Source organism: Papio anubis, chromosome 4 (genome assembly GCF_008728515.1).
Source record: "Papio anubis isolate 15944 chromosome 4, Panubis1.0, whole genome shotgun sequence".
Taxonomy (NCBI): Eukaryota; Metazoa; Chordata; class Mammalia; order Primates; family Cercopithecidae; genus Papio; species Papio anubis.
The window spans coordinates 99,259,899-99,283,193 of NC_044979.1; the positions used below are offsets into that span (position 1 = coordinate 99,259,899).

The 23,295-nt window shown below is 41.6% G+C and overlaps 2 protein-coding genes across 3 annotated transcripts in view; both read right to left on the reverse strand.

The window, feature by feature from the left end:
- Positions 1 to 19,029, reverse strand: part of CPVL (carboxypeptidase vitellogenic like) — a 205,553-nt gene extending 186,524 nt beyond the window's left edge. The window contains exons 1-2 of one of the 2 annotated variants that reach the window (XM_009203175.4): positions 18,502 to 19,029; positions 4,684 to 4,806 (exon numbers count right to left, since the gene is read on the reverse strand). The gene's annotated coding sequence lies outside the window, so the exon portion shown is untranslated. Of the gene's footprint in view, positions 1 to 4,683; positions 4,914 to 18,501 lie in introns of those variants that run through there. The other variant, XM_021935228.2, reaches the window with a different exon arrangement.
- On the reverse strand, positions 15,004 to 21,684 carry LOC103882937 (translation initiation factor IF-2-like). Its single transcript, XM_031665860.1, has 2 exons — positions 21,527 to 21,684; positions 15,004 to 18,803 (listed from the first exon to the last, which is right to left on the reverse strand). Exons 1-2 carry the CDS (start codon positions 21,682 to 21,684, stop codon positions 17,639 to 17,641), a joined length of 1,323 nt encoding a protein of 440 aa, XP_031521720.1. The 3' UTR covers positions 15,004 to 17,638.
- Between the last annotated feature and the right edge of the window lie 1,611 nt (positions 21,685 to 23,295).

Sequence of the window (23,295 nt, forward strand, 5' to 3'; positions counted from 1 at the left end):
GAAGCTTTAAAAGGATTTTTTTAGGAAGAAAAAAGAATACAGAAGGAAGACCTAATATGCAAGAAAGAATTTTGAGCCAAGAAAATGGGAAACTTCTGTTTAAACCTAAATTAACATAGACAGTATAAAACAACAAATAATGGCTAACTTCTCGTGTTTAAAAAATGAGATTGAGCTGAAATACTTGAAGGAAGAGCATATAAATAGGAAGCCAGGAAGGAAAGGGAAAGCAACTTCGTGCTCTTTGATCACTGGTCAGAATGGTAAGAATACGGATAAACATTAGGCTTGGTTAGCTTATATGTTAAAATGCTTAGGTTAACTTCTAAATGAATAGAAACAGTGTTTATAACTTCCAAATAAATACAGAGAAAATGGGAATAAAAAAAATCATTTAATGCAAAAGAAGGCAGGAAAGAGAGGGGAGAAAATATAGAAGGAAGAGACAAATATAAAATAATTTTCTCCATAAGATAAAATATTTTTAGTTTAGTGAACATTGTCTTCTAGCACAGAGACACTAAAAAATTTATTCACTGGGAAACTTATTCCTTTCTAGTCTTCAGATCGCTTAAAGTGATTTATACCTATATAGGAGATCGTTTCTTTTTCTTTTTTTCTTTCTTTTTTTGTTTTGTTTTGTTCTCTTTTTTTTTTTTTTTTTTTTTTTTTTTGAGACAGAGTCTCGCTCTGTCATCCAGGCTGGAGTGCAGTGGTGCTATCTCTGCTCACTGCAACCTCCGCCTCCCGGGTTCAAGCAATTCTCCTGCCTCAATCTCCTGAGTAGCTTGGATTACAGGTGCACATGCCCATGCTGGGCTAATTTTTGTATTTTTAGTAGAGATGGGGTTTCACCATGTTGGCCAGCCCGGTCTCAAACTCCTGACCTCAAGTCATCCACCTGCCTTGGCCTCCCAAAGTGCTGGGATTACAGGTGTGAGCCACCATGCCTGGCCCTTTTTTTTTTTTTTTTAAACTGACTTTTCCTCTGTCCCCTCATTTTTTTTCTAGCTCTTTTCCTTCTTCCATCTGTTTATCTATCTGTCCACCTACCAATATCTACCTATTTATCTGTCTATCTGTCCATTCATCCATCTGTGCAGTCATCCATCCATCCATCCACTTTACTGTCTATACCCCAACCCTCTTTCCTTCTAAACACCTACCCTTATCATTATGCTCCCGCCTATCTATCTGTTCTTTCATTCATTCACTTTATAACCAAAATCTTTTTTTCCAACACAGACCTCTCTCGAAACCCTGCTACTTGACATCTCCTTAGACATTTCATAGGTGCCTCAAACTTCACATGTCCCAAACATAACCCTTGGTTCCATCCCTACACAAAGTTTCCCTCCCCAAGCCTTCACCATCACAGCAAGTGGCACCATCAACCATTTAACTGCTCAGCTAAAAACCTAGGAGTCACCTTGATGATTGTTTATCTCATGCCTCACATTCCATCATCAGCAAGTGTTGTCAGATTCTACCCTGAGTCTGATGGTGTCTTGCCATCTCTGCTGCTACTATCCTCTGTCCACACAATCAGCTTTTCTTTGAAACCACTGGAATAATCACATAGCCACCATGCACCCTGCTCTTCTGACTATCCTTTTCCACAGCTGCCAAAGTGATCTTTTCAGTATGAATCAGAACATGTCATCCCCTTCCTAAAAGCTTCTGTGGCTTCCCATTGTGTCTAGAAATAAACAGAAAATCTCCACTATGACCCACGTGGCTGCTAGGATCTGACATCTACTCAGCCTCTGACCTGGTCTTCCTCTGCATGCCATTTAATTCCTTTGACACCAGCTCCACTGGCCGCCTTTCCTGTTCCTCTAACACACCCAGCTCGTGTCTGACTCAGCCCTTTAGATCTGCTGTTCCCTCCTCCAGACCTGCAAGATCAGGTCTCTGCTGAAATGTCACATCCTCCAAGAGACGTTGCCTGAGCATGCTGTTTTATGTTCATCTGAACACTTATTTTTCAGCATTTGAAGTTATCTTTTTAAAAAAACAGTTCATTGTGCCTCTTGAAGGCAGGGACTTTGTTTATTGTTATATTCTCAGGGTCTATACATATGCCTGGATCATAGTAGGGGCTCAGTTATTGTTTGTTGAGTGACTGTTTGGCATTAATTAATTAATTTCACAACTTGGAGTGGAATTCGCCACCTACATTGATATGAAAAATGACTTAAATCCCTATGCTATATCAAATTAAGGCAGATAATCAGCCAATAAAAATGCACTTGCCACAAATTTGACCAATCAAAGGTTAATTACTATGTAAAGAGTTATTACAAACTAATAAAAAGAACACTAACACACCAGTTAAGGGGCATTATAGTCCAGGCAGGACCCCACCTACCAGAGCTAACCAGCATTTGCACCTCCTCAGTCATGGTTTTGAGGTCTCCTGCCTCCTTAGGATTATAGGGGACCCAGCATCACTCTTGGTGTCAGAAAACAGGAGGTGATCCTCCAATATCATGCAGAAACACTTACAGTCCTCATGGACCCTTTGAAAGCAGCCCCTCGATTTTCTTTTTGCCAAGCTTGGGCATAAGGCTTATTTGTGTTAGGCCATGCTGCCATCTTGGGAGAACCCTTCAGAAGTCTCCATCCCCTCACACAGCACTGCATGAGAGTGGGCATGGGATGCCATCCTTAAGAACCACCCCATCCCACTCCAAGTCATGAGGAAGAGTGCTCCCTTCACTCTTTGCTAGATCAGTTCTGCCTGCCTTCCCATGCAGTGTCGGCCTTCCTCGGTCAACCTTGTTGAGAAAAGACTCCTGAATGCTCTGCACAGAAACTCGGGCTGAAGTTTTGCACTTTGAGAATTTTTTGACCACTCTCAGATGCTAGAAAACCTAGGAACCTAGACTCAACACAAATTCTTCATGGAGTGAGAAGGAAAGACTGTGACACTTGTCCTAAGTCTCCTTCCTAAGCAAGAACAAGGCAGATGTTAGTAACACGAATGATTATTATTTTGATATATGTCCTTTGCCAAATAGAATTACTCTGATATATGTAAATAAATATTCTCCTTTTTCTAAGTAGAGAAACCATCAATAATTACCAGGTTTTTTATTTCTCAAATTACAAAATACTTAATAACTATTCTATTTTATATCAGTGCAAAACACAGGTAAGAACTGGACATTTGTGGAGGGGCTATATAGCATTCGTTAGGTTCATTTTTTTTGTTATACTTTGCAAAACTAAGTTAGTGCATGTGAGGATTTATTTATTATTGCAAGCAAATCAACTTAAGTATTACAAATAATCTAATCACTGTCTTATTTTGAAAGCATTAAGATAACTTACATTGCTAAGCATTCTATTGGTCTTTTGTTATTTGTCTTGTATTTTCAAATGATTATATTTCCCTGCAAACAGTGGAAATATCAATGAGAAATAAGATGTCCTTTCATCAATGATGCAGATTATTTTGTTTCCAAATATTCACATATTATGCTTACATATGTTTCGTTATTAATATTCTGAAGTCAGTCTGTTCTCCAATAGTTTTTTTTATTAGAAAGGAAAATATTTCACATCAAACATTTTAATAATATTGTGAATCAAATTTAAAATATTTTAAAAATGTGATAAAGTACCAATAGTGACATCTAGGCCGGGCATGGTGGCTCACGCCTGTAATCCCAACACTTTGGGAGGCTGAGGCGGGTAGATCACGAGGTCAGGAAAGATCAACACCATCCTAACAAACATGGTGAAACCCTATCTCTACTAAAAATGCAAAAAAATTAGCCAGGCGTTGTAGCACATGGCTGTAGTCCCAGCTACTCAGGAGGTTGAGGCAGGAGAATTGCTTGAACCCAGGAGGCAGAGGTTGCAGTGAGCCAAGATCATGCCACTGCATTCCAGCCTGGGCGACAGAGCAAGACTCCATCTCAAAAAAAAAAAAAAAAAAGGTCATCTAAATTGATATAAAAATGACTTAAATCTGTATAAATCAAAGTAAGGCAAATAATGAGCCAATAAAAATACCTTTGCCACAAATTTGACCAATTAAAGATTATTATGATTACTATATAAAGAGTTATTACAAAATAATAAGAAGAGCACTAACACACTAATTAAGGGGCACTAGAGTCCAAAGATTAAGAGCTCAGGCTCTGGAGTTAGAGCTGGGTTCAAATCCAGGCCCTGTCACATTCTGTGTGATGTTGGACAAGACTCGTATCATCCATCTACCTCTTAAGAGTTCTAATTTCTAATACGGAGATAATAAGCATGACTGCTTGCAATGTAATTGAAAAGAGTAAGTAAGATCAGACATGAACAACTCTTGGTGCCAATTACTGTTACTCAGTATTTACTATTATTTTGCCAAAAGATATGAATAGGCAGTTTGCAAAAGAAGAAATACAAATGACTAGTAGACATAAGCAAAAAGTTAATCTCCCTAGTAATCAGTTAGATACAAATGAATACAGCAATGGGAGGCCATTTTTTCCTAGGGAATTTGTGTTTTAAAATATATTCTAGTTCTTGATCATGATATATGTGGTGAGTTCTGGAATGAATATAAATTCAGACACTTTTTTCCAGAAGGCAGCTAGGCAATTTTTATCTAGTGCTTTAAACATTTTCATAGCCTTTGACCAAGGCTTCAGCTATTATTCTACTCCAGCAGGCATTACTCACATTGTAGTTTGAACTGGGGCTCCTGGCAGCAACATTTATGTAGAATACACTGTGTTTGGTGGCTCCTAGCGTTGTGCAGCTGGTGCCCCTGCCACTGATGTGTTTAATTTACAGCAATCAAGCCTAAGAAAATAAACAGAAAGGCACATATAGATTTATGTGTAAGGATGTTGGTCCAAGAGTAATTAAAAAAAAAGCCAAAAACTGTGAAACAACCTAAATTTGAATCAATGGAGGAATAACAACATGAATTATTGTAGATTAATGGAAAGGAATTTTATATTGCCATTAAAAGTCACATTAGAAATCTATAATGACATGGAAAATAATTGTACAAGTTCATTCCAAAAGGAAAGTAGCTTTATTATTGCCTCCAACTAGAAAAGTAAAATGTACTCATTTAAAAAATTACACAATCTAGAAAAACTAAATAAAGTAGACACTAATAATCTTAACATTCCAAAATAGACATTTTTTATATAGGTCCTAACAAACATTTTCCACATGAATGTTCATATTGATATGTAATGTAAACTGCAAAAATCAGGCTGCTAAACTGCTAATTCCCAAGGCGGGGAAAAGTACCAAAGTATTTTTTCATGGTGGAGGGAATATGGATGATTTCTTTTTTGTCTTACTTATCTCTTTTTTTCGCCTCTAACATGTCTACAGTAAGCATGAATTACTTTATAAGCAAAACATCTTAAATAGCATAAATGCTGTAAATGACTTTTTCTTACTTAAATTATGACTATGTCTTTCAGTGCTCTGAAAGACGGAATATTTTTTGAAAAGACAATATTCCCTTTGCAAAATGAGAACTCACACTCATTAATCATTGTGCCGTCTTCCTCTTAAGGAAAACCTGCAAATGCATATGCAAATGAGCTGAACTTCTATTATAAGATGGTGACAGGATGCTCTACAGAAGAGAAGGTAATGATAGAGTTTGAAAAATAGGAATGCAGAAGAAGGTTAGCAGTGGTGGAATCTTTCTATTCAATGCCTTAAAAGAGTTGTATTAATCTGATAGTGTTCCACCTACCAATAATGAAATAAGATCATAAGCAGCATTAAAACACAAAAGCTCCTCATTGTGACATGACACACAGAGTGTAGCAGAATAGGGATATGGGGACCCAGATCAAAATGAAAAGGTAGAAAGTTGTAATATTCTTCAGACGTTTTCATAAGTCCTGTCAGATAATCCTATTTAACTACTTGACGAGTTTAGTCTGTATTACCCACATTAAACCTCCTAGGGTATTTTTATCCAATATCACACATTTGGATCAAAACTTTAAAATATCAGCTCAACGTTCAAATACTTTGTCTACACAATTACATACACTCATGCCTAAAAATACAAGTTGAGTAAACCCAATGTCCCTCAAGATCGTTAGCATTTAGCAAAGATTTAATGTCAAAAGAGGGTCTGAAGCATTAAGGTTCTTGAATATAACTGTCCCAAGGAGAATTGGAGGTAGGCTTATAGGAAATTAAATTCCTTGAACAGGATAGAAGAGAATAGAGACAGCATCCTATTGTGTTAATCCCATTTCTGCCCTTTCGTGTGGAAAATCAGGACAGCCTGCTGCCTTTAAATGGCTTGAGAATCCAGAACAAAGATAAACACTCAGCTGGATTCTACATTTCTGAAATTCTATTACAGGAAAGATTCTTGGGTTAGAGAAGGGATATATGAAAACAGCAAAGCATCATCACTGCCCTCCAGAATCTTCCCATTGTATGAGAGAGACAGGTAGGAAGGCAACTGGTAAATATGGCAGACTTTTTTTTTTTTTTTTTTTTTTTTGAGATGGAGTTTTGCTTTTGTTGCCCAGGCTGGAGTGCAATGGGGCAAACTTGGCTCATCGTAACTTCTGCCTCCCGGGATGAAGCAATTCTCCTGCCTCAGCCTCCTGAGGTAACAGGCATGTGCCACCACACCCGGTTAATTTTGTATTTTTAGTAGGGACAGGGTTTCTCCATGTTGGTCAGGCTGGTCTTGAACTCCTGATCTCAGGTGATCTGCCTGCCTTGGCCTCCCAAAGTGCTGGGATTACAGGTGTGAATCACCGTGCTTGGCCTTTTTTTTTTTTTTTTTTGAGACAGGGTCTTGCTCTGTCACCCAGGCTGGAGTGAAGTGGCATGATCTCGGCTCACTGCAACTTTCGTCTCTCAGGTTCAACAATTCTCATGCCTCAGCCTCCCAAGTAGCTGGGTTTACAAGTGTGCACCACCACACCTGGCTAACTTTTGTATTTTTAGTAGAGACAGGGTTTCACCATGTTGGGCATGCTGGTCTCAAATTTCTGGCCTCAAGTGCTCTGCTGGTCTCGGCCTCCCAAAGTACTAGGATTACAGGCATGAGCCACCACATCTGGCCCAGAATGTTTTAAGTGCTGAATTGGTGGCATTCTCTAGAGAAAGAGAACCAATAAGAGAGAGATATATAGAAGATATATGTATAGGGTATATGATATATGTAGATTAGATATAGATTAATAGGAGATACATATGTAGTCAGCTCTCCATATTTATAGGTTCCATACCCGTGCATTCAACCAACCAAAAATATTAGAAAAAATGATAAAAATTACAATACAACAATTAAAAATAATACAAATAAAAAGCAATGGAGCATAACAACGAGTTTCATAGCATTTACATAGTATAGGTATTGTAAGTAATCTAGAGATGATTCAAAGTATACAGGAGGCTATGCATAGGTTATCTGCAAATACTACACTATTTTATATAAGACACTTGGGCATGTGCAGATTTTGATATCTGAGGAGGGGTTCTGGATCCAGTCTCCCATGGATACCAAAGGACTACTAACTGTACAGGAGATACAGATAGATGATAGACAGATAGATGGATAGAAGAGATATTCATAGAAGAAACAGATATAGGAGATATATATATATACACAATCTACATATAAGATATATAGTGGATATATATGATATATATATTTAGGAATATTATATATGGTATATCATATCTCATACATCTATATATCTCATAGATATATATATTTATATGAGAAAATATATGGCTATATGAGATATACAGATAGGAGAGATTTAGTGTATGCAGTTGGCTGATTATGGAGTGAGTCCCAGATATGCAGGATGACTTGGCATGTAAGAGACCCAGGAGAGCTGATGGTATAGTTCCTGTCAAGATAGCAGGCTGGAACCCCAGGAAGAGCCAATGTTTCAGTTTGAATCTGAAGGCAGGAAAACAGCTGACGATTCATTCCAAAGGCCATGAGGAAAGTTTTCTCTTACTGCCACGGGAGCGTCAGCCTTTTGTTTTCTCCAGGCCTTCAACTGATGTGATGGGGCCCATCTACATACTGGGGGACAATCTGCGTTACTCAGTGTGCTGATTTAAATGTTAACTTCATCCAAAAACTCACAGAAACACCCAGAAATAATGTTTGACCACATACCTGGGCACCCCACAGCCCAATCAAGTTGATGCATAAAATTAAGCATCACACCTGAGTTAACCACTGTAAACATTGTGGTTTACTTAATTTTTCACCCTTTCAATGTCAGCCCTGAGGAATGGGAGTTTATGTGGATAAGGACGAAAATCTTCGGGTATAAAGAGTCAGCTAAAATACTTTTGCCTCCCTGTTTCTGCCACCGTTGAGAATGGATGGCAAGTGCATTCGTTTGTGATACCACCTCTTTCTGTCCAAGCTGAGGGTTTTATTTTCTTATATTCAGAACACATAAGAAGTTGTGAGATATTTTTTCTCCAAACCAATTTTTCTAGCTGTGGTCTGAAGTATTTCTTAGGCATAAACATCACCTTTCAACCCCATCTGAGCTGAAAATCCCATTTCTAATCTTCTTTATGATTGAGAAATGATAGAGTGGATTTGCTGGAAAACATCTGCCTCACTGACAGCTGGCTGTTCTTGTGGGAGTGATCCTAAAGTAAGTGCCTATTGTTTACGCTTATTCATTGAGAAGTATATTTTAAAGATCATAATATGGACCAAAATTTGAAGAAGAATTGCCCCACATTGACTGAGAAAATTTCATGCTAATGTTAGATTTTATTCTATTTTCTCATATCATGATGTCTGTGGTTACATGATCTTGATAAGAATCTGATTCCCTCTCTTTCCTTCATGACCAGAGACAATCCTGGCAAAATCATGGAGCAACATTAGCGTTTACCATTTCCAGCCAAACTCTTCAACAATATAATCTGTTCTCTGAATCCCGTCTTTCTTATCAAACCTTAGCAGCATATCAAAATCACCTGGGAATTATAAAAAACAAAGGCTGATGTTTGTTTTCTACCTTCTGCCACCCTCAGATTCTGATTTGTTTATTCTGGAGTGTGATCTGGGCACTGGGATTTCTAAAAGCCTTCTGAGTGATTCTCATGTATACCCCAAGTTGCAAACCATCGCCCTAGGACCTTTATTACTCAAAATTATTCACATCACCTCCAAGCTTGTTAGAAATTCAGGGGCCTGCCCTAGAACTGCTGGATGTGAATCTGTGTTTTAGCAAGACCAATATGTAGTTATATTAAAGGTTATGCAGCCCTGTCCTATGTGTTGGTCCCCTTGGAATTAAATTCAGCTTTTGGGGATAGGGAAACTCACCCATGTGAAAGTCGTTATTTTATTTAATTCCTTCAGTTCCCCAGAGGTGATTAAATTATAGCAGATGCTCACTGTATTGTTTCAGTAAGTTTAAGAAGTAAAGTTCTCACTATGGAACTCTGAGCAACCGGAAGTTGAACAGGATGGGGTTTTTGATTAGGGAATAATTTTGATCCCTTCCCTGCATTCGGGCAAATGACTTCTTCGTCTCCCTATACTATGCCTGTCCCTGCCAGGGCCCTTGGGGTCAGGAGTACAAGTCCTATGAGCTCCCTGGAACCTGGCCTACCCCAAAGTTTATGTTTTAGGCAAAGAAAAATGACAGTATCATCCTAGGTTCAAATTGAAAAACGTAAGTAGGCCATGCCCGGCCGCTCATGCCTGTACCAGCACTTTGGGAGGCCAAGGTGGGTAGATTACTTGGGCCCAGGAGTCTGAGACAAGCCTGGACAACATTGCAAAACCCTGTCTCCACTAAAAATTTTAAAAAACAGCCACGTGCCTGTAGTCCCAGCTGCTTGGGAGGCTGAGGTGGGAGGATTGATTAAGCCCAGGAGGTTGAGGCTGCAGCAGTGAGCTGTGATCGCGTCACTGTATTCCAGCCTGCGTGACAGAGAGGGAAGGGAAGGGAAGGGAAGGGAGGAAGGGAGAGAGGGAGAGAGGGAGGGAGGGAGGGAGGGAAGGAGGGAGAGAGAAGGAAGGAAGGAAAGAAGGGAGGGAAGGAGAGAGAAGGAAGGAAAAATAAAAACAAAAACATGAGTATTCAAGCAAAGAACATGGATTTTAAAGACTTCTCACCTGACTAAAGTCTCAAACAGGAAAATACTTACCATAACAGTAGGCTGAAATTTCAAGTAAAAACAAAAGGGTAAGGTTTTTTTTTTTCATTGTATATTGGAATGAATCAGCCAAAGGTGTGTTCAAATTAATGCCTGTAACCTTGATAAATTACTTACCCTCTCTAATTTTTTGTTTTCTTAACCAAAAAGAACAGGGATGATAATATCTATAACTAGAGTTGTTCAGCATTTTAATTAAGATATTATATAAGTTTTCTAGCCTCAGTTTCCCCAAATGGAAAATGAGGATAACAATTCTCACTTCACAATTGTTATGGGTATATGATAATGTTTACAAAGTACTCAGCATGATCCCGGCACATAGTAAATGATTATTTAAGGAGAGTGGCTTTTCTATGTCACTAATGGCAGAAAACATCGTGAGAGTGGTCATAATAGTTGCAGCAGTAGCAGTGGTCACGAAATATTGGTTTCTACTCCTTCATCTTATAGGGGCCAAATTTGGCAGAGAGCTTAAGTAATCTGTCTATACTTTTATTGAAATCTACTTTGAAATTCCACCAGGTTTCTCACCCAATGGGACGGGATAGGGATATGTCCAGATGTAAGACATTATCATCTAGTGGGGTATGTGTGTGTGTATGTGTATGTGTGTGTGTGTGACAGAGAGAACTTGAGAGAGAAAGAGAGAACTTGAGTATGCTCTTTTATATTATACATGCCACTTCCTAAAGATTCTGATGTATGGCCAGGCACGGTGGCTCACACCTGTAATCTCCGCACTTTGGGAGGCCGAGGTGGGCGGATCACCTGAGGTCAGGAGTTCCAGACCAGCCTGGCCAACATGGAGAAACCCTGTCTCTACTAAAAATACAAAAATTAGCCAGGTGTGGTGGTGTAATCCCACCTGTAATCCCAGCTACTTGGGAGGCTGAGGCAGGAGAATCACTTGAACCTGGGAGGCAGGAGCTGAGATTGCACCATTGTACTCCAGCCTGGGCAACAAGAGCAAGACTCCCTCTCAAAAAATAAAAATACAAAATAAAAAAAGATCCTGATATATTGTCAACATCCACTCTCTCCCCAGGAATCAACACAGTTAAAAACTACCTGCTGTGCAGAATATAATTGAATGCTAATAACATTACTGTTGGGCATACATTCATTTACATAAATATGAAGTATATTATTGTCTCCATTTTACCTGATGAGGAGACTGAGAATGTGAAAGATTATTTGTCCAAAGTCACCAAACTGTCTGTAGCTAAATTAGGATTTGAACTCAGATTTATCTTCAAAGCCCAGGCCTGGCTCATATGTCTTAATATACTCGCATAGAGGTGATGTAACATGGAGGTGATAGGGAGAGATGAAAATTACTTTTGCATCAGACCATAATTCTCACAGATTACTCCAGAGAAGCAGATGTGAGCACGCTATACTTTGCTCTAAGGAACAAAGGCCACCTAGAATTCCTAACTGGACTTCTATGCTTTAGACACTGGATTCCATCTATCACTTCATTCGATCATCACCAAGTCTGTAAATAGGGGTTATTAACCCATTTCAGAGATCAAGAATGAAAGATTAAATAATTTGCTCAGGGTCACACAGCTAATAAATGACGAGCTAGGATTGAAGCCCAGGTCTTTTTGACTCCATACGTACATATTAAACTTTGCTGGAATCATTTTTACATGCTCTGTTTTACAGACAATCTGGAATATTTGTAAAAGACCAAAATACGTTTTCTGTATCAGAAGATTGGCTCAGATATTGTGTCTGTTAGCTTTCCTTCAATGCCCATTTACTCTCCCTTTTTTTTTTTTTAAGAGGATTTCTGTTTTGTTATTGAACGTATAGCTGCTACAGGGAAAGAAATGAAAATATTGATTCAGATTTTCTTGGGGAGTGAAGGCAGAGGACATTCAGAGTACAGTATCTGCTCTGTTCCCTGGGCTGACAAGCTAAAACTGTGGATGAGAAAAAAGGAACTGTCTAGAAATAGGCTTTGAGGCTTGATTTTGGACGTTTTGTTAAAAGCAACAACAACAAAACTGCTGAAAAGAAAGTCGTCACCAGCATGGACAATACCTATAATTCCCAAACAGAAATAATTTCTATAGCTATTTTAAAACTTTGTCCCAGCTGAAATGTAAATGTCACAGGAAGGAGTCGAGGTTGTTTTGTAGGATCCCTCACAGCAAGGGTATAGGTTTCCCTCATGTCTTTTTTTTTTTTTTTGAGATAGAGTCTTGCTCTGTCACCAGGCTGGAGTGCAGTGGCACAATCTCAGCTCATTGCAACCTCCGCCTCCCGGGTTCAAGCGATTCTCTTGTCTCAGCCTCCCCAGTAGCTGAGATTACAGGCGCACACCATCATGCCTGGCTAATTTTTATATTTTTAGTAGAGATGGGGTTTCATCATGTTGGCCAGGCTGGTCTCGAACTCCTGACCTCAAATGATCTGCCCACCTCAGCCTCCCAAAGTGCTGGGATTACAGGCATGAGCCGCCGCGCCCAGCCAGTTTCCCTCATATCTTTATTCCCCAGCCTCCTATACTCCCTGGCACATAATGAGTGCTTAGTCAACATGACTGAGTGAATTAATGAATGCTTGAATAAACGGACAGGTAGCCGAGAATAAATATATACCGTTATGAAAGCAAATTTTCATAGAAAAAGAGTATAAGGCCTAGGAACCCCCCACCCCCGCAGAAGACAAGAAAAACAAACTCACTCCGTGCTTTTGCCCAGAGCAGGCTTACAGCTGGCTTCGCTTCAGTTTATCCTAGATTTCTCTTAGGACATTGAGGACAGAAAAGATTTTTGTAATCTAAAATGTCAGGGAACAAAGCCAGAGAGTGCAACATGCAGAAGAAAACATATTCAATTAGTTTCTGAATGCTATCCTGTTTTTCTCTTCAAACAGAAAGAAAAACTCTCTCTCTCTTTCTTCTCTCTCTCTCTCTCTCTGCCCTTCCCCCCCCACACTGCCCTTCTCCCTCTCTGTCTTTCCAGTCAAAGAGACTGTAGATGATGGCATGCCTTAAGTGTCTGCATGTGCCGATCTGATCCGCCCAAGCTAAGTGGCCAAATAGGATACTCCAGGCAATACCCCTGAGCCCCGCTGCAGCTCCGTGAGAAAGACGATGCAGGAATACCTGTGCCTGCGTCGTGTGCCGCCACTAGGGGTCCCCAGCAGCAGGCGATGTGAACTGGGAATTGGGTAGCAGAGGCGGCCTCCCTTTGTCTGCACTCCAGGTGTGGACTCCTCTTTGTTCAGAGGCAGGGCCGCTACCTGCGGCGTCTGAGCTGCCTGCTCACTAAGCCATCCTGGGCCGTCTGTGCACCTCCTAAGGAAACAGCGGGTTTCTCAGCTCCTGCCCCTAGTGATGCCTGCCTCAGAAGAGCCAATGCGTTGTCTTTCTCAGGACTAGGTGTCTTTGTATTTGAAATAAGGCTTAAACTACAGAGCGAAATATTTCTCACTACAGCAAAAGAGCATATTGATGTTGAGAAATTGATGGCAAAAGGACCGCTTTCAGGGTATGGTTGAGTATTTGCCATAAAATATTTAAAGCTAGTTGACGAATAGCCCCGCTATTCTCCTGTGAATGCCGACCACTAGATTAATCTTGAAAGTAAGGAATACGGTATTTCATTCCGTGTTTAGCACAGGGAAAGGGAATGACCTTCACTAAGCAACACCCCAGAGTGCCTGCAGTGAGGGAGCACAGCTCCTGCTAAGACAGCCACACTCACCCTGCAGTGCTTTCTTGTCTGCTTTTAAACTTCAAAAGAATGGTGAAACAAAATAAACAAATTACACCACCGTAAGAGCTACCCTGCAAACAATAAATCATGTGAGTTGTAACAGCCGGTGATGGAGGGTGGAGTGGGGATTGCAAATATTTACTCCATCAAAATTTTATTCTTATGTTTCACCATTTCAGTCTTTTTTGTTCACAGCAAAGGTAGTATCCTTAAATGACCATCAAGTTCTTTTTTTGCTGCCGATGTGTTACTCAATGTCTTGTAGCTCAGTAGTCACAGCTACTAATGTGGAAAGTACTGGCATACAAGAGAACCATTTACAGATGTCCTTAATTTGCTCATTTATTCAAGAGTAAACTATTGAACAACATCCACTGAGCACCTATTGTATGCAAAGTATGGTAGACAATACAGGGGCTGGGCAAACAAGGATCCTGCTCCCACCATGCTTTTTTTTTTTTCTTGAGACAGGGCCTCACTCTGTCTCCCAGGCTGGGATGCAGTGGCGTCATCATAGCTCACTGCATCCTTGCACTCCTGGACTCAAGTAATTCTCCCCGCTCAGCCTCCCAAGTAGCTAGGACTACAGGTTTACTACAACGCCTGGCTAATTTATTTTTTATGTTTTTAGAGATGAGGTCTCATGTTGCTCAGGATGGTCTCAAATTCCTGGCCTCAAGGGAAGGGATCCTCCCACCTCAACTTACTGAGTCACTGGGATTATAGGCATGAGCCACCATGCCAAGTCCACTATTAATGGACTAAGGAAATGAAATATATACCAAAAGTACCATTAAAATGAGAGCACGAGATCTGCACATTGAGAGGTACAGTAGATGGGCTAGAGAAATCTAACAGAAGAGCTATTTTCTGCCTTGGGAATCAGGGAAGACTTTCCAGAGAAGGTGTATTCTAGTTGAACTCTTTTAGTATAGGAAGCATACTAAAAGGATGGGAAGCAGGAAGGAATGGCAGAATCCAGTGCTGCTAGCCCCAAGGGCATAGGCCACTGTGAAAGAGGGTTGCATTTGTGAAAGGGGGGAACAGAGATTAGATTGGAATGGTAAGTTTGGAAGGCTTTGAATGCCAGATGAAAGCTAAGTTAAACCAAAACGATAATTTCTATTCTTAAGAAGACCACATTATCCACAAGACTCCTTTTATCCCATAAGTCTTTTAATATTTGGAGACAAAAGGTGGAAATGTCTTTAAAAATTCTACTTTCCAAACACCTAAGATTTCTCCTTTCCACTGGCAAATAGGTATTACCTAGAATTAAGGCAATACATAAATGAATAAAATAGATAACTTTTTCATTGTTTCATTTGGAGAAATACTTTAGAAGGTCCACAAACAGGTGCCAGAGCCTACCAAAGAGGGACATTAGCATTTTATTTCCAGCATGTCCTGATAACTTACTGATACTAGACATTTTTGCAAGGAGCAGCCAGCCTTTAGGCTCCTGAATCTAAGAAGGATGATAGTGAATTATTATTCATATTGAGTTTTCTCCATTGGTTATGGCTTTATCAATCCAGATGATCAATCAACTTTCAGATTTTAGTTCTGAACCTGGAGCTTTCTGTTTGGTGTTCAAAATAATGGATGTCAAAGTAATAGCTCATCTCCTACCGACAGACTGGACCTCCCCGATCAGCACATCTCTGTTCAGCAAGCATGTTTGTTGGCCTTGTATCCCTCTTCTGGCCCCAGGATCCAGGAAAACATGAGTCTCAGCTTTTTTCTACTTCTGTACAGCACAGGGTGGCCTTCAGGTGGTGCCTTCACAGCAAATACTCCCCTGTCCCTTCGTCTGTCAATTTAGGACAATAAAAATAATCTGCCTCACAGAGTCATGCTTTACTTTCTCCAGTTAAAACTCTATGAAGGCAAATATGAGTATCCAAACTGCAGAAACAGAATCTGTTGTCCTTTTGTGAAATTTCGAGATGAATAATGAAACCTGCTACCCTATTGCACAATTTGGGACAAGAAATATAAGCTATAGGTTGAAGATAAGACATTTCCCCCTAGTAGAACAGGTCACAGTTGATTAGTTATCTCCAGATGCAATGAAGAAAGCAAAAATTGTTCAAACTATACATTCCTTCCTTAAAGTGAGCAACTTACAATCACTTTGGAACACAAACGTCATGCCAGGTACACTGCAGCTTTCCACATAGCGTCTTATTTAATCTTCACAGCATCCTGTGTTATCAGATTTTTGAGGAAGGTGGAGAAACTGAGGCTCAGTAGGTCTAAGTAATTTGCTCAAGGTTGCAGCTAAGTAACAGAGCCAGAGTTTGAACCCAGTTGTCTTCGAAGCCCAGATGGTAACAATTCGACCAGGCAACATAGCCAAGTCAGATAGTCCACCATCTAAAGACCTGGAGGGATACATAGATTACTAGTCAAACAAGTAAGTGCTGTTTTCTACCAGAAGAACTCTGGGGAAATAATAAGTTCCTTCTGATCTAATCCACAAGCCAAGTGTGTGATGGGTCACGTGTCCCTGAAGCCTCCAGATTAGGAAATGCATGATTTCATGCAGTCCACAAAATAAAGGATAGTGGTAGGGGGCTGGGAAAGCGGGGGTGCTTGGGTCTCCTTAGACCAGCAAGGGCTGTTTCCAGGTCCATACAGTTGAGGGTCAGGAAGACACAGTCCGACGTGACTGAAGAGTGCTGACACACCTTTAACAGTTTAGCAAGCTGTATTTTTAAAAAATGGACCTTAATGGGAAGACACACTGGGATAGCATCCTGGAGGGACTTTTTTTTTTTTTTTTTTTTAAGTTCTAATCAACTAGAAAATGTGACGTGGGTGCGTACTGTGATTATTTAACATTCATTATTCACTGTATGTTAGGTGCTTGGTTGATGTGAATCCCCAGGGCCTAGCTGCTGTTCTGTGTCACTCCTGATAATTTTTAAACTGACTATGTTCTTTTAACCATGTTTTAAAAAGTTGAACTACCCCAATGTGAACCCTTTCCATTTTTGCTATATAATGAGAGTATTTTCATTCCTTTAATGCTTGCTTTTCCCTTTGATCTAACAATTTCTCTTCAAATTTCACAGTTTTCTGTTGCTTTAGGATTGAAAGAACAGATTAGCCCGCTGGGAGCGTGAAACAGATTAAAAAAAAATCTGCATGATATTTCCTCCCAGTGAAATTAATTTAGGTTTAAATACAGGGGGAAGGGGCACACCTTGTCCTCGAGTCTCTTTCTGTCACACACCTGAGCAGTTCCTATCCTGAAAGGGCACAGTCGGACTTGCTGCTAAGTCAAGTCTTTTGTGAGAATCTTTTTTGCAAGGCACAGTAGGAGAACCTTTTTCTCTTTGACACCCGGCTTTGTGTGGGCCTGATGACACGTTTGGACGGCTCTATTTCTTTGAAGGCCAACCTCCGAGGCCCATGGACGCGTCGGGCACTGTCCGTGGCTGGGTTACTTAAGTGTAGCTGGGTTGGCTTCCCGGGTGTTTTAGGAAACGCACCTTCTTGCAGGGCAGGGGCCGTCAGCTCCAGAGCAACAAAGGATAATTTGGAGGGGAGTGGAAGGAGCGCTCCACAGTGGCTCTGTCATCCCAGGTTCCCTTCTGCCTAGCACCGTGGCCCTAGTGATCCCGCCTTCGCCCTCTGGATCCCCCACCCCCACTGTCTCGCTGCTCCAGAGCCCAGCGGGGCGCGGCGAGCCCCACCACCTTCCCCCACACCCTCCCTCCCCATCCCCTTCAAACCCTAGGAGCAGCGCTGCGCGCCGCAGCCGCGCTCGCCTCGCGCCCCGCGCCGGCCTCCCCAGCACCCCGGGAACCCGGTCCCCCGTCTCGCCTCCCCGTGTCCAGCAGTTCACAGCCTCCCCATCCAGCCCCACTGGCGGGAGCTGTCAAGCCCGCGGTAGCCGAACCAGCCCCCGTGCGCCCGCGTCTCCTCTCCTTCCTTTGTGTGTGCGCGAGCGGAGTTGGGGCGGAGGGAGAGGGGGAGGTCGCTCTGTCTGTCCGTCTCCCGCCGCCTCTGCCCGGGCTACTCGAAGTGCGGCCGGAGAGGCGGGAGCCCAGGAGAGGGTGCGGGAGCTGGCGGGGCGGCTCCGGGCCGCCGGGACGCCCTGGTCCTAGTCGCGCACAGGGTAGCGCGGCCGGCAGAGGGGCTCGGCGGGGAGCCGAGATCCGCCCGTCCCGGCCGCCCCTCGGCCTCCCTCTGCTCCCACCTACCCCCTGACACCCGGAGAAAAGCGTGCAAAGGCGCGGAGCGGGACGGAAACCACAAATAAATAGCGGCGGCGGCAGCGCGTCATCTGGTGGAGCAGGAAGTGCAGGCAGAGTCCGGAGGCTGGTGCTTTCTGCGCGTCCCCAGGACTTTGCCATGGGCTGGGGGCCGCGGAGGCTGCGAGCGGCCGGGCGAGGGCAGCGGCTGCGGCGCCCGCACCGGGGCTGAGCGAGCAGCGACGCGAGGGGCGCGCGGAGATGGCAGCGTCCAGCAACTCCAGCCTGTCCGGCTCTTCGGTGTCCTCCGGTGAGTTTCAGCCCGTCGGGCGCGGCTGCCGCGCCGTGTCTCGCCCCCTGCCCTCGCTCCGCACCCTGGGATGGACAGAGCCTACCTGTGGCCGTCCCGCCCGCTCTCTTGGAGTGGGGGCAGGCGTCTGGGGTGACACTTGTTTGGTTCGCTAGCACCTCGGTGAGCACCTCCGCGCGTGACATCTGACAGCGCAGAGGTGGGAGAGCGGTGGTGCCCTTAGTGTGCGGACGCGGGTGTTCTCGGGCTTGAGGTGCAGCGGGCGAAAAGCGAAAGGAGCGGGCAGGCTCGCACTTTCTGGCGCAGCTGGAGCGGGGGCTGGCGGGGCGGAGAAGGTTGAGGTCAAGCTGAGCGCCCCAACCTGTTTGCCGTGCCTCGTCCGCTACCCTGGACACCCAAATCCGGAGCAGAGGGGAGCAAACCCTCGTTCCTCGCAGACTTGATTTTCTTTGTTTGTTTCAGAAATTAGCTCTGTGGAGACACTCGCTTGGGCATGGGTTTGAGACAGCAGCGATGAAGGGATGTGTCTTTCTGATCCTGATTGAAGTGGGTTAGGGGAAGGGAGGTCGAGCCCAGCCTCTGACTCTTGGCATATTTACAAGTTGTGTGTGTGTGTGTGTGTGTGTGTGTGTGAGAGAGAGAGAGAGAGAGAGAGAGAGAGAGAGAGAGAGAGAGACTCCTTAGACATTTTCTAATAATACTGTCTGTAATTTCACCAGCAAGGCATACATTTTTTTTTTTTCCTTTTAAGTATGGTTGAGCAAAGGGAAGGCTTCTTTCAGCTTTTCTATGGTTGATCCTCGGGTCTAATTGAAGAGAAAAAAATTGCTAATGAATCTGAAGGAGTAGGAATCAATAGAAGCAGACCCACTGGTTTCTGAGTATGACAGGTTTCTAATCAGAATGATGCATTAGGTAGAATTCCTCTACCTCTCTGGTCATTGAAAACTTTAATGACAAACCCAAAAGGACAGCTGATAAGACATTTAGTGTAGTATACGGTATTTAAGGGTCAAGAAGGTCATGAAGTCCTAATGGAAGTGTTCAATATATTAATATTGTATTAAGTCCCATTGGGCTGTTTTTATTATTATTCACAAATTAAACTCAAAGGAATAAACACCTTTTTGGAGGCATTGGAGAGCAAGCAGAGCGTAAAGGCAACCGCAGCTTTCGATGTGTAACTCACCAAATCATAAATGCAAGGTGAATTTGACTAAGGTGCAATTGTGATGTGGTACAAGGTGATCACTTGAAAGCCATCTGTTATCTTTCTTGGCAGGTTTAGTTCCTGGGAAATGGCACTTCCTTTCTCTATCACTGCCAACTAATCGAAAACACGTCGTTGTTAGGTGTGTGACATAGTTCAAGTTTCTACTAGTAGCAGCCAATGAGGCAGAAGTCATATCTTATTAAGAGCAGCAACAAGTTGACCGCCGTGGTTTTAATTCTGAGAACTCAGCAAATGCTACAGTTTATTTTTAGTACCCTCAAACCACTGCTGCTGTTTTTCAATTCATTTTGGTTGACTAACATTGAATTGAAAATACAGTGGTGTTGGCTTTCTATTAGCATATGGTTATTCCTCTCAGAAAACTGCCCACTAGAAAATGAACTGGTGGGGCAAAAGAAAAGACGAAAGGAGAAAGGACAAGGAGGTGGTGGTGTCACATGATTTACTGGTGGCATGAATTACAGCTGCTGTGGCATCTGAATTTCCAGATCTTGATGTAGCTTAAGAAGCCTGATTGAAAATCCTAACAGCCTTCGGAAGAATACATTGGTTTGAAACAACACAGTATGAGATTTAGATGATGTTAATTGCTTTCAGATAGGATAGAGATGCCCATGATGGTTCTTTTTCCTGCTTTATTTACCCGTATTTTTAATCCTAAGGAAAACTGGGAAATTATGTAAAAACTGAAATTCAAAAAGTGGGCATGGATGTATTGTTTGGCATGAATCAGCCTAGCCCATGAGTTTATACTGCCTAATTCCCCAATTAATCAGGCACTTTGTCTTGAAAAATACAGCATTGTAGTTCTCTTTTTAAGCACACTTACCATTGTGTGGATCATGAATAATTCAGATGACACAAGCAATTCACACCTGTGAGAGGTGTTGGGCAGAAAGAATAGAGCCTATTTGTGGTGGCAGCTGGGCTCTCTCAGGCGAAGGCCAGAACCTGAGAAATTAGGGCACTCCATCAGTCTATTAATCACTATTTTCAAGGGCCTACTATGTGCCAGGCAGTAAGTTACAAACCTCAGCTTCAAGAAGGCTAAGGGGGAAAGATAATTATAGGCTTCCTTCTGGCTCTGAAGTTCTGGGAGTATTGTCTTTTAATTCTGGCTTCACCACCAACCAGCGCGGTATCTTGAAGTGCGTTACTTAACTTCTCCAAGCCTCAATTTCCTCATTTGTAAATGAGGCTGATACTGATGATAAGACCTACTTCATAGAGTGTCTTGGGGATTGAATGACATAACGTATGTAGAGTATTTAGCACAGGGCCTAGCATTTAATAAATGCTTAATGTGAATAAATTTTACTTCTTCGAGGAATGAAAAAGAAGGCATTCACGGGCTCAGAATTTAGGTGCAGACATGAATCCAACACACATACAATCCACTTCTTTCAACACATGTTAAATTTGATCTTGAATTTTGGGCTTCATTAAATAAACATGCGAGTGTCTTTCAGGTTTCAGGCATAGTCCTGAGTGTTTGGCATGGAAGGATGAGTCAAGATCCTTTTCCCTTATGATCCAGCAGCCGAGACAAACATGCAAATAGCAACCTCTACTCCAGTTTGATAAAACAAATTCTGTGGAGGAGGGTGCAGAGGAGAGGGATTGACTTAGTCAAATTAGAGGGGTCAGTGGGAATGTCATACGAGTTGGGCCTTGAAAGCTGAGTCGAATTTTTCCAGAAAACAGATGGAGAAAAAGACATTTCAGGAAGAGAGAAGAACTTAGGCAAAGGCCTGGAGATGGGTAAGTTCATGGCCTTATTTTGACTTACTTTCTTGGGGCCGTTGATCCTTTTGCACTTGGGAAAGTTATGCTTACAGTCCCATAAGCAGCATCGTGCACAGAGCTGCCAGCTCACTCATTGCTGCTGCTGATGTAGGAGGTTTTCTTTCTGTTCAGGTAGCAGTGGGTTTGATGGAACAGCTCTGGAAGCCGTAGGACATTTGGGCAATTGAGCACTGAAAAAGGAACAGTTGATTCTGTAGTGTCCAGCATAGACAGAGGTGAAGTCAACATGGGTTATACCTCTCATAGAGGAATAGCAGCGGGAGATTTAAGTATGTTTGTGTTTGCAGAGTTAAGATCTAATAATTTGCTCAGCATTAGGTCAAAGTTACCTGATTTTCCTGAGAATTTGCTCTCACTAGCTGCTGTTGAGCTACGTCACCCAAATGTGTCATTTATTTTACAGTACCAACTGAGACATAACAAATGAAATAATCAGGTTACAATTAATTTTAAAATACGTTTTCTGAGAACTCTTCACGAATTTTCTTCTTTAATATTCAATTATGTGTAAAAGAAATTGCTTTACCTTTGTTTTAATGATAACCACTGGTAATTAAATTTCACAATCACCTGGATTGGCAGGAAGCTTTGATTACCTTTATTATTTTAAATTGCAAAAAAGAAAAGTTCTTATCCTTAAGCTTCTAATTTAGCCTGTGGTACTTTATTATATTCTGAAATAAACAATGGCCAATTTGCAAAACAGTCTTCTTAATAATCATGGGTTACGTTTGCTTTTATAATTGAAATAAGAACTTTTTGCATATTAGCAATATGATTGCCAAATGGATAATTTCACAGTCAAGAAAAAAATCAACCCAAGCAAGTCAATAAATAAAGAAGATATGAGATGTTCTCAGTAACTGAAAAAGGTAAAACATTAAATATTAAAGGAACCCCAAGGATAAGAAGTTAAGATCTGGAAACATAAACACACTGTATTATCAAAATAAAATTGACACAGACTTTTAAAATTAAAATGCAAACAGAAAAAGGTAAAAAGTCAGTATTAGGTGCAGTCCTCAAAACCTTAATTGGGAAAAGAACATTCCTGAATGGATTGAGGTATTCATTTCTTTAGATTCTACACAACAGTAATGTGGGCCAGGTAAATCATGCTGTTTTCTGCTGTCACACTGGTGTTGATGTAGAAACGATAAATAGGAATTTTCATTACTCATTATTGGGGATTCATAACCGGTAACATAGGTAAGTCTTCCGTATTCCTAGATGCAGATGGCAAAACTGAACTATAGTAATTCTGGCAAGACTTATGTATGTCTAACTAGAAATTCTCTGCATCCAATACTACAAAACAGGGTATTTTATTGAAACAGACATTCTCACTGAGAAGTTTTCTTTTGGACTTTTGGATTTTTCAGAAATTTTCTTCTGGAATATTCAATTATGTGTAAAAAATTGCTTTGCATTTGTTTTAATGATAACTGCTCAATAATTAAATTTCACATCGCCTAGATTGGCAGAAAGACTTGATTGCCTTTTTTATTTTAAATCACACATGCACAAATTCCGATTTAAAATATGATCTCAAATAAAACACTTGCAAAGCTAAAATTAACTCTGTGAGAGAAATTATTCACTCAGATGAGGAGTACTAGTCCTTGTTGTTTTTCTCCTGAGCATTCCACACCTCATTTTAACTTATTAGATTTTATTTTCCACTGTGGCAACTCAGATGAACCGAGTGATAGAGTCTGAGAGGTAAGGAGATTTTTCTTAGCATGCTACATATTTGCAGTGTTTGACAAGGGGGATCCAATGATTTGTGAACTCGTGCTGAAACGCTGGTTCTCCCCACTAACGCCATGAAGTGCACTG